The sequence below is a fragment of the Alexandromys fortis genome, unplaced genomic scaffold (genome assembly GCF_014885135.2).
Source record: "Alexandromys fortis isolate MF-2015 unplaced genomic scaffold, M_Fortis_MF-2015_v1.1 scaffold_29, whole genome shotgun sequence".
Classification (NCBI taxonomy): Eukaryota; Metazoa; Chordata; class Mammalia; order Rodentia; family Cricetidae; genus Alexandromys; species Alexandromys fortis.
Genome location: NW_026067891.1, coordinates 13287797 through 13301327, shown reverse-complemented (window position 1 = coordinate 13301327; position 13531 = coordinate 13287797). Strand labels below are relative to the sequence as shown.

General features: G+C 45.4%; 1 protein-coding gene across 2 annotated transcripts in view; it reads right to left on the bottom strand.

Annotated features, from left to right (window-relative positions):
• Positions 1-987: 987 nt before the first annotated feature.
• Positions 988-13531, bottom strand: part of Tnfrsf17 (TNF receptor superfamily member 17) — a 32121-nt gene continuing 19577 nt past the window's right edge. Inside the window, exons 2-4 of one of the 2 annotated variants that reach the window (XM_050136347.1) lie at positions 7140-7316; positions 6107-6253; positions 988-1393 (exon numbers count right to left, since the gene is read on the bottom strand). In XM_050136347.1, the coding sequence (XP_049992304.1) occupies positions 1113-1393; positions 6107-6253; positions 7140-7254 (543 nt within the window). In that variant the 5' untranslated portion in view covers positions 7255-7316 and the 3' untranslated portion in view covers positions 988-1112. Of the gene's footprint in view, positions 1394-6106; positions 6254-7139; positions 7483-13531 lie in introns of both variants that reach the window. The other variant, XM_050136340.1, reaches the window with a different exon arrangement.

Here is a 13531-nt window from a genome sequence, read left to right as displayed (position 1 = left end):
ACTAAGCCTTGGAGTTTCCCCTGCTCCAGTGGACTTAAGTCCTGGTAAATTTCACATGGCTTTAGCTAACTTCTTCCATCTGCAAGGGCACAGCCAGAAAGCTCTCAGCAGATGCTGGCCTCTTCATATTGAGCTTTCCAGCCTCCACAGCAGGCACATGGATGGGGGTGAGGGAGGTCATGCATACCTGTAACTCCGTGCTGGAGGCTGGAGCAGGAGAATCAGGAGCTAAAGGCTAGCTTATAAAGGAAGATACATTGCAGTCCTTTATACATTCCCAAACCTCAAATGTCCTGTGACAGTTCCACAGAATAACTCACTGGCTTTTACCCTGCTCTGATTCAGTGTCTGTCTACCTCCCTCCCTCCCCCACCTCTGTGTGTGTGTGTGTGTGTGTGTGTGTGTGTGTGTGTGTGTGTGTGGTGTAAGCTGGAAGCTTAACCTGGGACCTTGAATATAGTAGGCAAGTATTCCACCACTAAGCTACATTCTCAGCCCTGTCAGCAACTGTAGAATGGAGATAATAATTGTCTGTCTTCCTTATAGGATTTTGTCTGTGTGAAAGGACTTGAAGCAGTCTCTGGCACCATTAAGCCTACATAAGTGATCATACACTGCGCTTGAACCGAAAACAGGAACAGGTTCATGCTTGTCGCAGTTAGCAATGACACATGGTTTGTGTAAGCATACTCATGTCTGCTGCTGCCGTAAGCTGGGGACCTAGAGAACCTGTGCACTGCACACTGAAATGGCCAGGCTTCTGTTTACCAAAAAACATGGGGTAACCTTGCTTGCTTTGGCCATCAGGAGAACCCAGTTTGTCTTGAAATACACCATGTCGTGGGTGACTCCATAGAAACATGACACTCTAGGGCCTATAGAGGGTTTTTTTGTTTTGTTTTGTTTGTTTTTTAAGAGAGAGATGAAACTTCAATCAAAACCAAGGAATCTTCCACAGTTAAACTCCCAATAAGATGGGGGAATGAATCTACTGTAAAGAGTTTATTAAAGGACAATAGGCTATATCCCAGCTGATAAACATCCTAAAGACATGAAAAGCCTCATCTCTGCCTCTGACAGGCTCTCAAAGTGGCTCTATACCAGACAGAGGTTCATTCTCTAGAATGAATTGGTTTCTCCATCCCTGTGACACTTTCCGAAGCAGTTGGCATATTCTTGCCATAGTCACTTGTTTTCGTGGTGACAAGAATGGTTGCGCCCTCCTCCATGGCTGGAAGTGGGAAGTGGTCAGAATCAACCTTTGGGATGCTCTCGGCACAGTCCTCACAGGTGCATTCCTCCACCGTATACTCCAGGCTTCGGGGAAAAATCCTTACGTCATCAGCCCTGCTCTTCATCAGCTCAGAATTGGCCGTGTCCGGCAGAACGGATCCTGATGATACAGACACAGGCATTCACCTGAAGGTCAGCGGTACTGTCACAGCGTGAATAGCCCTGAGGCAGATGGCTGTTTTGGGTATATGGACTTTTTACATCTTGTCTTATGTTAACCACATTTAAAACTCAGATTTCACATGAGATTATATGGACTCTATAAAGACAACAGAAGGGACACAGAGACAATGGGCTGGATTCAAAGACAGCCCCTGCTATCTCCAAACAGGTGGAGAGTACCCTTGTTGGCAAAGCCGCAAACAGGGTCAGTCCATATACCTATTATCCACTTGGCTTTTGCAAGTTCTGAGGCTTTGACCTCATCTTACACAGGAAATTAGCATATGTCACAGCACGTCAGAGTCAGCCTATGAGTGACGTTTTGGAATACAGAAGCAAAGGTGACACACCTGTAATCCCAGCCACTCAGGCAGAGAGAGTTTGGAGCCAGCATATTCAAGAAAGGCCCTGAGTTCAATTCTAATAGAAGATGGGGGAAGAATATAGAAGGAATTTTTTTAGCTAATCTATTGTGGTGGGAGGAGTCACATCACATTGTGTACCTGTGAACATCACAACCACTTAGGGAGTGGATCCAGCTCAGCCTCACATGCTTGGTGGCAAGTACCTCCATCCTTCAGGTGTGTTCTGTGGCCTAGTTTTTCTAACATGACATCTTATGGAGCATTTTTCAGTACATTAATTTGTGGAGGAAGAGGGACAGGATCTTGTTCTGTAGCCCAAGTTAGCCTAGAACTCACTGTAGCCCAGGCTGGCCTCCTCATTTTATTCTATAATGTATGTGAGTGTTTGCTGTCAGTGGGTATATGTACCATGTATACTCCTGGCGCAAAAGTGCTGAGTTCCCTGGAACTGAAGTTACAAAAGGTTGTGAGCTGCCATGTGGGTGCTGGAAGCCAAACTGTGATCCTCTGTAAAAGCAGCAAGTGCTCTTAGCCACTGAGCCATCTCTCCAGCCTGTGGCCTCAGACTGTTGGTGACCCTTCAGCCTCCAGGGAACTGATGTTACAGGTGAGGGTCACACTCCTGGATAATTGATTTGAAAATGAATTTCCTTCGATCCCATAGATTAATTCCCAGTTTGTCTCCACTGCACATCTGTGCAGAATGAGTTTTCAAAAGCACTTATTGTGCCTGGTGCTGGTGGTGCATGACTTTAATCCCAGCACCTGAGAAGCAGAGGCAGGCGGATCTCTGAGTTCAAGACCAGCCAGGTCAACAGAACTGACAGGACAGTCAGGGCTACACAGGAAAACCTTGCCTTGAAAAACAAACAAAAAAAGGGCTTTTTACACAAGCTTGAGTTCAGATTCTCAGAACCCACATCAAAAAGTGGGGTGTGAGCTGGGTGGTGGTGCACGCCTTTAATCCCAGCACTTTGGAGGCAGAAGCAGGCCGACCTCTGTGAGTTCAAGGCCAGCCTGATCTACAAGAGCTAGTTCCAGGACAGGCTCCAAAAGCTACAAAGAAACCCTGTCTTAAAAAACCAAAATAAAAATAAATGGGGTGTGACAGCCAGGCAGTGGTGCACACCTTTCACCCTCCCAGAGGGTGGGAGGCAGAGGCAGGCGGACATCTATGAGATCAAGGCCAGCTGGTTACAAAGCCAGTTCCAGAACAGCCAGGGCTACCCAGAGAAACCCTATCTCAAAAGAAAAAAAAAAATGGGGTGTGGCAGCAGGCATCTGTAATGCCAGATTTTTAGTGAGGTTAGAGACAATGGACAGGAGAATCGCCCCAGAAGCTTGAAGGCCGGCTCGCTGTCCTGGAGAATGAGTCAAAGTATGAGAAACGAGACGGACCCTGCCTCAAAGTGGGATGCGAAATGACTCCTCAAAATTGTCCTCTGACCTCCACACGTGCTGTGACCTGCACTCTCTCACACAAAAGATTAAGCTTCTGCTTCCCAACATTCCACAGCAACTTTTTCATCCAGGCACCTAGAGAAATGACTTAGCCACTAAAAGCACTGGCTGCTCTTGCAGAGGACGTGGGTTTGATTCCCAGCGTTCACTTGGTAACTCACAACTGTCTGTAACTTCGGTCCCAGAGTACTCTGAGGCTTCTGAAGGCAAAGCACACATGTGGTACACATTTGAGGCAAAACACCCATATACATAAAATAAATAAATAATAAAAGCACCTCATTCGGAGTTGCTCTAGAAACACACTAAACACGGGAAGAAAAAGCTTGCCTGACCTCACTTCCATGTGTACCTAAAGATGCTGCTTACAGAACCACAGGATGGTGGTTAGCAGATGCAAGGAAGTCGAGAAAAGAGAAGCAGAGGCCCTGAAGGCCAGAGCTGCAGTTCCAGCAGATGAGGATGAGTCAGCCTGTGTCTAGATGACAAGGTGACATGGTGCTGCGAGCAGCAGAGCATAGGGTCCAGCCAGCCCCACCACCCAGAAGAGTGCTGAGGGCCGGCCCATCACCCAAAACAGTAAACTCTGTAAAGATGTGGATATGTTGGTTTTTTTGTTTTTGTTTTTGTTTTTAAGATTTATTTATTATGTATACAACATTCTGCCTTGATGTATGCCCACACGCCAGAGGAAGGCGCCAGATCTCAGTACAGATGGTTGTGAGTCACCATGTGGTTGCTGGGAATTGAACTCAGGACCTCTGGAAGAGCAGCCAGTGCTCTTAACCTCTGAACCATCTCTCTAGCTTCCTGGATATGTTGTTTCACTGTTTCCCTATGTGTCTGTAGTCAGAACCTTGTATCATGTACTTTACATATGTGCAGTTTGTATGTTAAAAATTTTTGATGGGCCAGGCGGTGGTGGTGCACGCCTTTAATACCAGCACTCGGGAGGCAGAGGCAGGTGGATCTCTGTGAGTTCGAGGCCAGCCTGGTCTACAAGAGCTAGTGCCAGGACAGACTCCAAAGCTACAGAGAAACCCTGTCTCGAAAAAAAAAAAAAATTTTGATGGGCAGTGGTGGCACATGCCTTTAATCCCAGAAACAGGCATATCCCTGGGTTCAAGGCCAACCTGATCTACAATTCTAGTTCCAGGACAGCCAGGGCTACACAGAAAAACCCTGTCCAAAAAAAAAAAAATTCATAGCTGAAGAGCTGACTCGGTGGTTAAGAGCCAGGATTGCTTCCCTAGCAACCACCTGTAACTCCTACTACAGTGGGATCTGGTGCCCTGCTCTGACATGCAGAGGAGTGCCTGGATATATATACATATAGATATATATGTGTGTGTGTGTGTGCACATATATCTATATGTGTGTATGTATGTATATATATACACACACACTCATATACATAAAGCCACTCTCAGACACACACATACACATATAACTAAAAACAATTAAAATTCAGTCTCTTACCTACTGAGCACATGGAGGGCAGTGAATTACCACCGCTCTGCCTGCACTGGAAAGCACTGGGGTAGATGCTTTGCACTTTGTGCACAGAAACCAAATGCATAAAGAAGCAGGACAAGGGCTCAGAAGATGGCTTAGTGGTATAAGAACTTGCAAGCCAGAGGACCTGAGTTTAAATCTCTAATACTCTGGTAACAAGTACATGCCTGTAACCTCCTAATGGCAGAGATGATATCATAGCTGCAACAACATAATTCAGTCCATTGAGAGAGCCTGTCTTTTTTTTTTTTTTTTTTTTTTTTTTTTTTTTGAGACAGGGTTTCTCTAGCTTTGGTGCCTGTCCTGGAACTAGCTCTTGTAGACCAGGCTAGCCTCGAACTCACAGAGATTTGCCTGCCTCTGCCTCCCAAATGCTGGGAGGGTCTAAAGAAATATGCCACCACCATCTGTCCAGAGAGCCTATCTTGTGGCAACAAGGTGAAAAGCAATAGAAGAAGACACCCGATGCCCTGCTCCGACCTCACGAGCAAGTGCACACTCACATGCATGCACCACACACACCAAAAGAAAAAAAGTTAATTAAAAAAAGATGCGGGCCAACGGCCTCTATGTGTCTGAGAATCAGATCGTGGGGAATGGTGCTATAAAAACAGTTTTAGCCTGAGAGGTTCTCGGGTGGAGCATTTGATTCTCTGAGATTGGTACACTGTTCCCTAGTAATTATTCTTGAGATGGCTAGTGAAACCAGGAGCAACTGGTTATTCATTTCTAGTATTTTAGGCAGTAAAATGTTCACAGTGCTTGTAATTGTATTAAAAGCATGATCAGGGATCTTGCCAAATACACCTAGCCTGAGAGTGCCTGGGTCTCAGTGTGCGAGAGCAGAGTATCTCATCAGTGTGCTAACTTCAGTCAGAAACACTTTCCAAGGAAGCCTCCAGAGCAATTACCAAGAGAAGAACTGGGGGGGGAGTGGGCATCGGAGGAGAGTGGCAAAGTAACTGCCAATGCCAGGATTTCTCTGTTGTTTGTTTGTTTGGGAGGGCAGTGGCGGCTGTTTTTATATTTTGTTTTTAGACATGGTCTCATGTAGCCCAAGCTGACCTCAAACTCAACATGTAACTGAAGATGACTTTGAGCCCTTGATCCTCCTGCCTACACTACCCAGGTGCTAAGATGACAGGCATCTGCCACCACACCCAGCTCAAAATTTCAACTGTCCACTAACACATTTGAAAGTGCTGTAACCAAAAAGAAAAAAAAAGGCCAACGTTAAAAAAGGAAAAGGAAATGAAACTTGGAAGAACCACCCCTACAGAAATAGATTTCAGAGTCACCATCAGACTGACCTGGGTTTTGAAGTTTGTCCTTCAGTGCTTCAGAGTTCATCTTCCTCAGCAAGAATGTGAGTGTAAAAAGAGCCAGAGAAACAGTCAAGGTCAAGCCCAAGAAGGTCCAGAGGACAATATGTATCCCTTTCATCGAGCTGGTCATGCCTTTAGTAAAAGATTTGTCAGAGAGATACGAAGCCAGAGTTCATCATTCACATCAAGTATGAATTTTCCAACACTCCCCTATTGCATATTCATGGATACCTTACTTTGTGGAGGTGTTTGTTGAGACCAAATCTCATGTAGCCCAGGCTGGCCTCTGACTCATGAGTCTCCATTTCCTATGTAAGTGCTGGGATTACAGAACCGCAGCACTGTGACCATATGCACTTCTGGGGACAGAGGCCAGCGCTGTGTGCCAGCCAAGCACTCTACCAGGTCCTCTACAGCATGGCTCCTTTTGTTGTTTTTGAGACAGAATCTCACTTTAACCCAAGCTGCTGAGGAATTCACTGTGTAGTCCAGGCTAATCTTCAGTTTGTGTGGTTCGCAGCCTGTGATTCGAGACCACTTGGGGTTGTTGAATAACTCTTTCACAGAGCTTACATATTAGATATTGACATTAGGATTCATAACTAGCAAAATTACAGCTATAAGGTAGCCACAAAATAATCTTATGGTTGGGCTCACCACACCATGAGGAATTGTATTAAAGTGTTGAAGCATTAGGAAAGTTGAGAACCACTGAGTTAGAAGCCGGTATTGCCCATCCCTAACTTCACCAACATTGACTTTAAATTCTAAATACCATTAATTAAGGCTTGATGAAATCTTCCTCACTATTGGTGCCAGATAAAGTTGAGTTTGGTTCTGAATAATTCTTTTGCTCCATGAGACATTTAAATCATTGCTTGATTTCTGATTTTGATTCAGGGGGAAAAAAATCTCCCCACCCTCTCCATAGCTTTTATTCTCTGGTAGATAAACAGGCACTATCACGATATCACGAATGCCTCCCAACAAGAAGCACCTATTGAAAAGTCTCACTTACTTGGATTACAGTAAGGCTGACAGGGTACAGGAGGGTTGGAACATCGAAGGTGGCAAGGTTTGCAAGCATGCAGCAGACTGTCAAAATATTCACTGTGGAAGCACTGCTGAGCCATGTGCGACTTGAAACAGCAGACAGAACAGCCCGGAGAACAAGCAAATTCCTAGTCAGGGTTCCCTGTGAACAGCGGTCAGGGACGTTGAGGGGGAAGGAATGACCCCAACCTTGTTGGTTCCTCTGAGGACCGTGGGTATTGTGGCGAGGGATTTGAACACCTCTCTGGCCCTCTGTCTCTATGAACCTTGGGTGGAGCAGTGGGGTGGTAGATTACAGCAAACCGCACCTGAAACAGAGACTGCCTATTTATAGAGGAAATCTCCCATCCAGGTGACAGTTGCACAACGTGAGCAGGCTTAGGGCATCAAGCAGAAAGTGCAGTAGCTGTTTAGGGACCCTCTATTTGTGGGCTGTGCCGTGTGATAGGAGACGGACGAGATGAGAGCTGTATCCCTTCCACAGTTAGAGTCAACAGGGAAGGTAGACCATAGCCTGTAACTGGAGGGTGGTAGTGTCTGACAGAAAGGAAGACGGAGGGAGGAGCCAGTCAAATATGACTACCAATTATGCTTTGAGAGCTGGGACTAAAGCAAGAGGCTTGAAAGAAAGATTGCTTGGGGGCATTATGTCACATTAGTAAAAACCATCCTAGCTGGTTGTGGTGACGCGTGCCTTTAATCCCAGCACTCTGGAGGAGAGGTAGACAAATCTCTGAATTTGAGGCCAGTCTCACCTCTAGGGTTACATAGAGAAACCCTGTCTCAAAAACAAAGTAAAACAGCAACCCAGTATATATCCATGAAAAGAAATGAGCCTGGGCTGGAGAGATGGCTCAGAGGTTAAGAGTATTGCCTGCTCTTTTAAAGGTCCTGAGTTCAATTCCCAGCAACCACATGGTGGCTCACAACCATCTGTAAAGGGGTCTAGTGCCCTCTTCTGGCCTGCAGGTATACACGCAGACAGAATATTGTATACATAATAAATAAATATTTAAAAAAAAAAGAAAAGAAAAGAAATGAGCCTTTACCATCCCCCAGAAAATGTGTAGGGCCTTAGATTGATGATTTATGCACATACGTCATATCCTATATGATCCTGTAATGTCAGGGTTAAGGATTCAAGATTGAGTGTCATTGTGGTACATGCCATTAGTACCACCATTTATGAGGCTAGGACAAGAGGGTCTCAAGTGGAAAGCCAGCTTGGGGTACATAGCAAGATCCTGTCTCAAAAATAAAAATTTTAATTGAAGCTGGGCACAGTGTCTATAGTCACAGCTACCTGGGATGTAGAAGGTAGCGAATCCAAGGCCAACATGAACTACACTGTAGCAACCTTGTCATGAAACTGCGTGATGAGGTGCGGAAGATGTTTCAGCAGTTGCACTGGCTATTCTTCCAGCCACCTACGTGGAGGTTCACAACCAACCTGTAACTCAAGTCCCAGGGGATCCAATGCACTCGCCTGGCCTCATGGGCACCAGGCACACACATGGTGCACAGATACTCATGTGAACAAAACATCCATACATATAAATGCATTTTTAAAAAATACACGATTGGGCTAAGTGGTGGTGGCGCATACCTTTAATCCCAGCACTTGGGTGGCAGAAGCAGGAGAATCTCTGTGAGTCTGAAGCCAGCCTGGTCTTCAGAGTAAGTTCAGGGACAACCAGGGTTAACAGAGAAGCCCCATCTCAAAAAACCTAAATAAATCCATGATTGGATCCATACCAATCCTGGAAACTTAAGGGTTTGTGTGGCTTGCTTGTTCCAGCCTGGATGAATACCATGTGAACAGAATCTTATATAGTAAGCCTGGAAAGATGCCTTGGTGGATAAGAACACTTTCTGGGCCATCATGAGAGGCGGAGTTGGAATCCTAGTGCCCACATAGCAAGTTGGATATCCAGTGTAGAATTATAGCACCATCTGGGACCTGCAGTTTACAGCCAGGTTGAGAAAACACGGGCCTCAGCTAGAGGACAGTTCTTGTCTCAAAGGAGTGGGAAAGAGTTCTAATCAAAGACAGCTGGCACCTGTCCTGCACACATGCATAAACAGAGACATACACAAATTAAATATATAAACCTTTTTTAAAGTTTAAGTGTCAACATTGCATGGTAGCACATGCCTATCATCCCAGCCTCCAGGAAACAGGTCAGCAGATCTCCGTGAGTTCAAGGCCGCCCTTGTCTACATATCAAGTTCCAGGACAGTCAGGGCTCTGTCTCAAAACACTACTAATGTCACCAATTTTAATACATCTCTATAAGCCAAACAAAATCTGTGTTCCATTGTTGACATTTTTAAAAAGTACTAATGAGCAGTTAGAAAAAAGGTTAGTAGTTCAGATGCCTAAAGACAATCTTAGCCTCTGATGTGTCCCAGATGTGCAGAGGCTGCTGTATGTTCTGCCTGATGAGCCCCTGATGGGCAGTGTTCCAGAGGGGAAAGGAACAGAAGAAAGACAGATGGACAAGCTCGGGAAGAGCTTCTTCCTTGTAACTTAGTTAGAATCTGTAACATGAGGGCTGGGCTTGTTGGGGTTTATGTCCTGCCCAGTTCCCACAGCCAATAAGCCCCCAAAGAAAACCACACAGAATTCTACATTAATCATAAGCTGATTGGCCCATTATCTCAGGCTTCTTATTAACTCTTGTAACTTATATTAACCCATTCATATCTATGTCAGCCGCATGGCTCAGTATCTTTTTCAGTGGGGCAAGTCACATCCTGCTTCTTTGGTGGTCTGGGCAGGAGTGGGAGGACTGGGCCTCCTCCTTCCTAGAATTCTCCTGTTCTCATTGTCCTGCCTCTACTTCCTGTCTGGTTGACCCGCCTATACTTCCTGCCTGGCCAATCAGCATTTATTTAAAACATGATTGACAGAATACAGACAATTCTCCTGCACCACTTGAGGGGGGGGGGTTCTAAAACCAAACATTGGGTGCCAGATGTGAGCAATTTTAAAAAACAGAACAGCACTGAGTGATGGTGGCACACACTTTAATCACAGCACTCAAGAGGCAGAGGCAGGTGGATCTCCAAGTTCAAGCCTGGTCTACAGAGTGAGTTCAAGGCCGGTCAGGACTACACAGAGAAACCCTGATTCAAAAAAGGGGGGGAGAAAAGAAGATGGGGGAAGGGAGGGAGGAGGAGGAGGGATGGAGAGAGAGAGAGAGAGAGAGAGAGAGAGAGAGAGAGAGAGAGAGAGAGAAGAGAAGAAAAGAAAGAAAAATCAATCAATCAGTGGGTGTGCTAGGAGACACACACATCTAGAACAGAGAGCTTTTGCCTAGTCCCTGCCTGTCTGCAGTGAGTCATCTGCTTGCTGAGCTGAGGAAGAGGCTTTAGTACAGACACTTACTCCTCTGGGCTCCTGGTGTGTGTGGTCACACACATGCGATAAGGACATCTTCACATGAAAAGGAGTTTGCTTTCCAGCTTGTCTGAATCTTGGTCTTGTTTATTTTTTTTCACTCAGTGGTGTGTATATGCATATATGTGTGCAGTGTGAGTGTACAATTGTGGTGTTGTGATATGTGGTATGTGTATATAGTATGTATATAGTGTATGCATGTATGTGGCGTGTTGTGGCATGTGTGATATGTGTATGTGTGGAGGATGTGTTGTGTGTATGTATATGATATATTGTGGTAAGTACGTGGTATGTGCTGTATGAGTGTGCATATGGTGTTTGTGTGTGTGATGTATGTGTGGTGCATGTGTGTGGTGTGTGTGATATGTATGTTTGTGTGGTGTGTGTATGTAGTATGCATATATGTGTGGTATGTGTATGTAGTGTATGGGGTGTGTATGTATGTATAGTATGTTCTGTATAAATGTGTGGTGTGTGTGTGGTGTATGTGTGTGATGTGTATGTGTGTATGTGGTATGTGTATGGTATATGCTGTATGAGTATGCATGGGGTATGTGTACAGTGTGTGTGTGGTGTGTGTATGTGGTGTATGTGTGGTATATGCTGTATGAGTGTATATGGTATGTATATACTACTTACCTTTTTGAGACAAAGTCTCTCCCTGAACATAAAGAGCCCACAGTTGTGGCTAGACCACTAAACTGGCCTGTGTCCTCCTGACAGCACTGGGGTCATAGCCGGTTGTCAGCAATATCCACCCCTCCATGGGTGCTGAATATTCAAACTCAGCTTCTTGTGTGCTGGTGTTGGTGTTTGTATCACAACTATTTTGTGCATCTGTGGAGGTCAGAAGACAGCTTGTGGGAGTTCTTTCTCTCTGTCCACCACATAGGTGTCAGCAAGTGCCCTAATCCATGGAGCTATCCTGTTGGAGCTTTCTCTCCATCCATCATGTGTATTCCCAGCAGTGCCTTTATCTCTGGAACTAGCTTGCTGGCCCAGGTTCTCACTGCTTGAAATAAGCACTTTACCCAAAAAGCCATCTCCCAAGCCATTGTTTTCATTCGGATGGTTTCAGAGACAAGATCTTCTTAAACACCCTAGACTGGCCTGAACTCACTGTCAGTCCCTGCTAACCTAGTTCTGGGACTACAGGTGTGTGCCAACATCCTCTACTTGCTTCCGTGTGTTGGAGTCCTGGATTTCTCGGAGACACCTGATGGAGGAAGGTCATTGGCTAATAAAGAAACTGGCTTGGCCCATTTTATTGGTTAGAACATAGGTGGGTGGAGTAAACAGACTAGAATTCTGGGAGGAAGAGGAAGTGAGGTCAGACCCGACAGCTCTGCTCTCTGGAGTAGAGACGCCATGCTCCGCTCTCCCGATAGCTCTGCGCTCAGAGACACACGTGATGAAGCTCCGACCCAGGATGGATGTAGGCTAGAATCTTCCTGGTAAGCGCACCTTGGGGTGCTTACACACATTATTAGAAATGGGCTAGTCCAGGTGCGAGAGTTAGCCGAGAAGAGGCTAGATATAATGGGCAAGCAGTGTTTAAAAGAATACAATTTGTGTGTTGTTATTTCGGGCATAAGCTAGCAGGCGGCTGGGGTGCTGGGGACGCAGCCCCACCGCACTTATTTCAACAGACACCGCAATCCCAACAGCACTGCATGACGCACTAGACCCTTGTGGTAGCAGTTGAGTGCAGCGGTGGAGACCCTGCAATTTGGAGAGCCCTCAGCCAGGTCTCAGAAAGCGCCAGTCTCCTGCTGTGTGCTGATTGAGTCATGAGCAATAACTAGAAAACACCATGGTCAGGACGTAGAATATTTTGTGACATATCCACAGAGAGGAAAGTGATTAATACATAATGTTTAATAAAATGTAGAGTCTGGCTTCCCTCAATGCTCAGAGATATATTTGGACAAGGAGACAGAAAGGTTTTAAGAGTCAAAGGTGATGGAGGAAACAGTGTCTTCCAGACACAACTGGGTGGATGCACATCTGAACTCAGACTGTCACAGCATGCCTAGGGGCTGCACAAGTTCAAGCCAGAGAGGGTCCCAGCACTGGGGAGAAACAGAAACAGGCTCCCATCTCTAAAACAAGAGGCTATGTGAAATTGATCCCTGCTGACAAAGGAAAACTGCTTCCTCCAGTGGAGTCTCACCAGCTCTAAGGACCACACATCAGGGCAGGCCCACGCTCAGGAGCCACCAACACAGAACAAGCTCAGCAATATCTTGTAGACTTCTTGTCTCCTTTTGCTTTGTTTTGATATTTCTTGTCTTTTACTTGTTTATTCTGATCTTCATTTATGTGGAGGTTTTTGGTATGTTTCTCATTTTTGTTTTTGCCTGTTTGGGTTTTTTTTTCTACTTATTTTGTATGTATGGGTGTTTTGTCTGCATGCATGTCTGTGTACCATTAGCATGCAGTGCCCTCAGAGGCCAGAAGAGGGACTCCAGAGTGCCTTAAAGAGGTACTAGGAACCCAGGTCCTCTGAGAGACCAGCCAGGGCCCTTACCACCGAACCATCATTCCAGCCCACTTAGTTGCTTTTTAATGAGAGAGAAAAAGAACATAAAGTTGGGTGGATAGAAAGGTGGCAGGAAGAATATGGGAGGAACTGGGGAAGGGGAAAAATACAATCAAAATATATTATATTAAAAATTGGGAAAGGGAGGCGGAAAGATGGTACAGTTGTTAAGGGCACTTGCTGGATTCAGTTCCCAGCACCCACATGGTGGCTTACATCCACCTGCAACTCCAGTTCTAGGGGATCTGATGCTCTTTTTTTTTTTACTTTTCTTTTTTTTCTTTTTCTTTTTTTAATTTATTTATTTCTTTATTAATTAATTAAAAATTTCTGTCTCTTCCCCACCGCAGCCTCCCCTTTCCCTCCCCGTTCCCCCGATGCTCTTTTTTGACATCTATGCATGCACACAGTA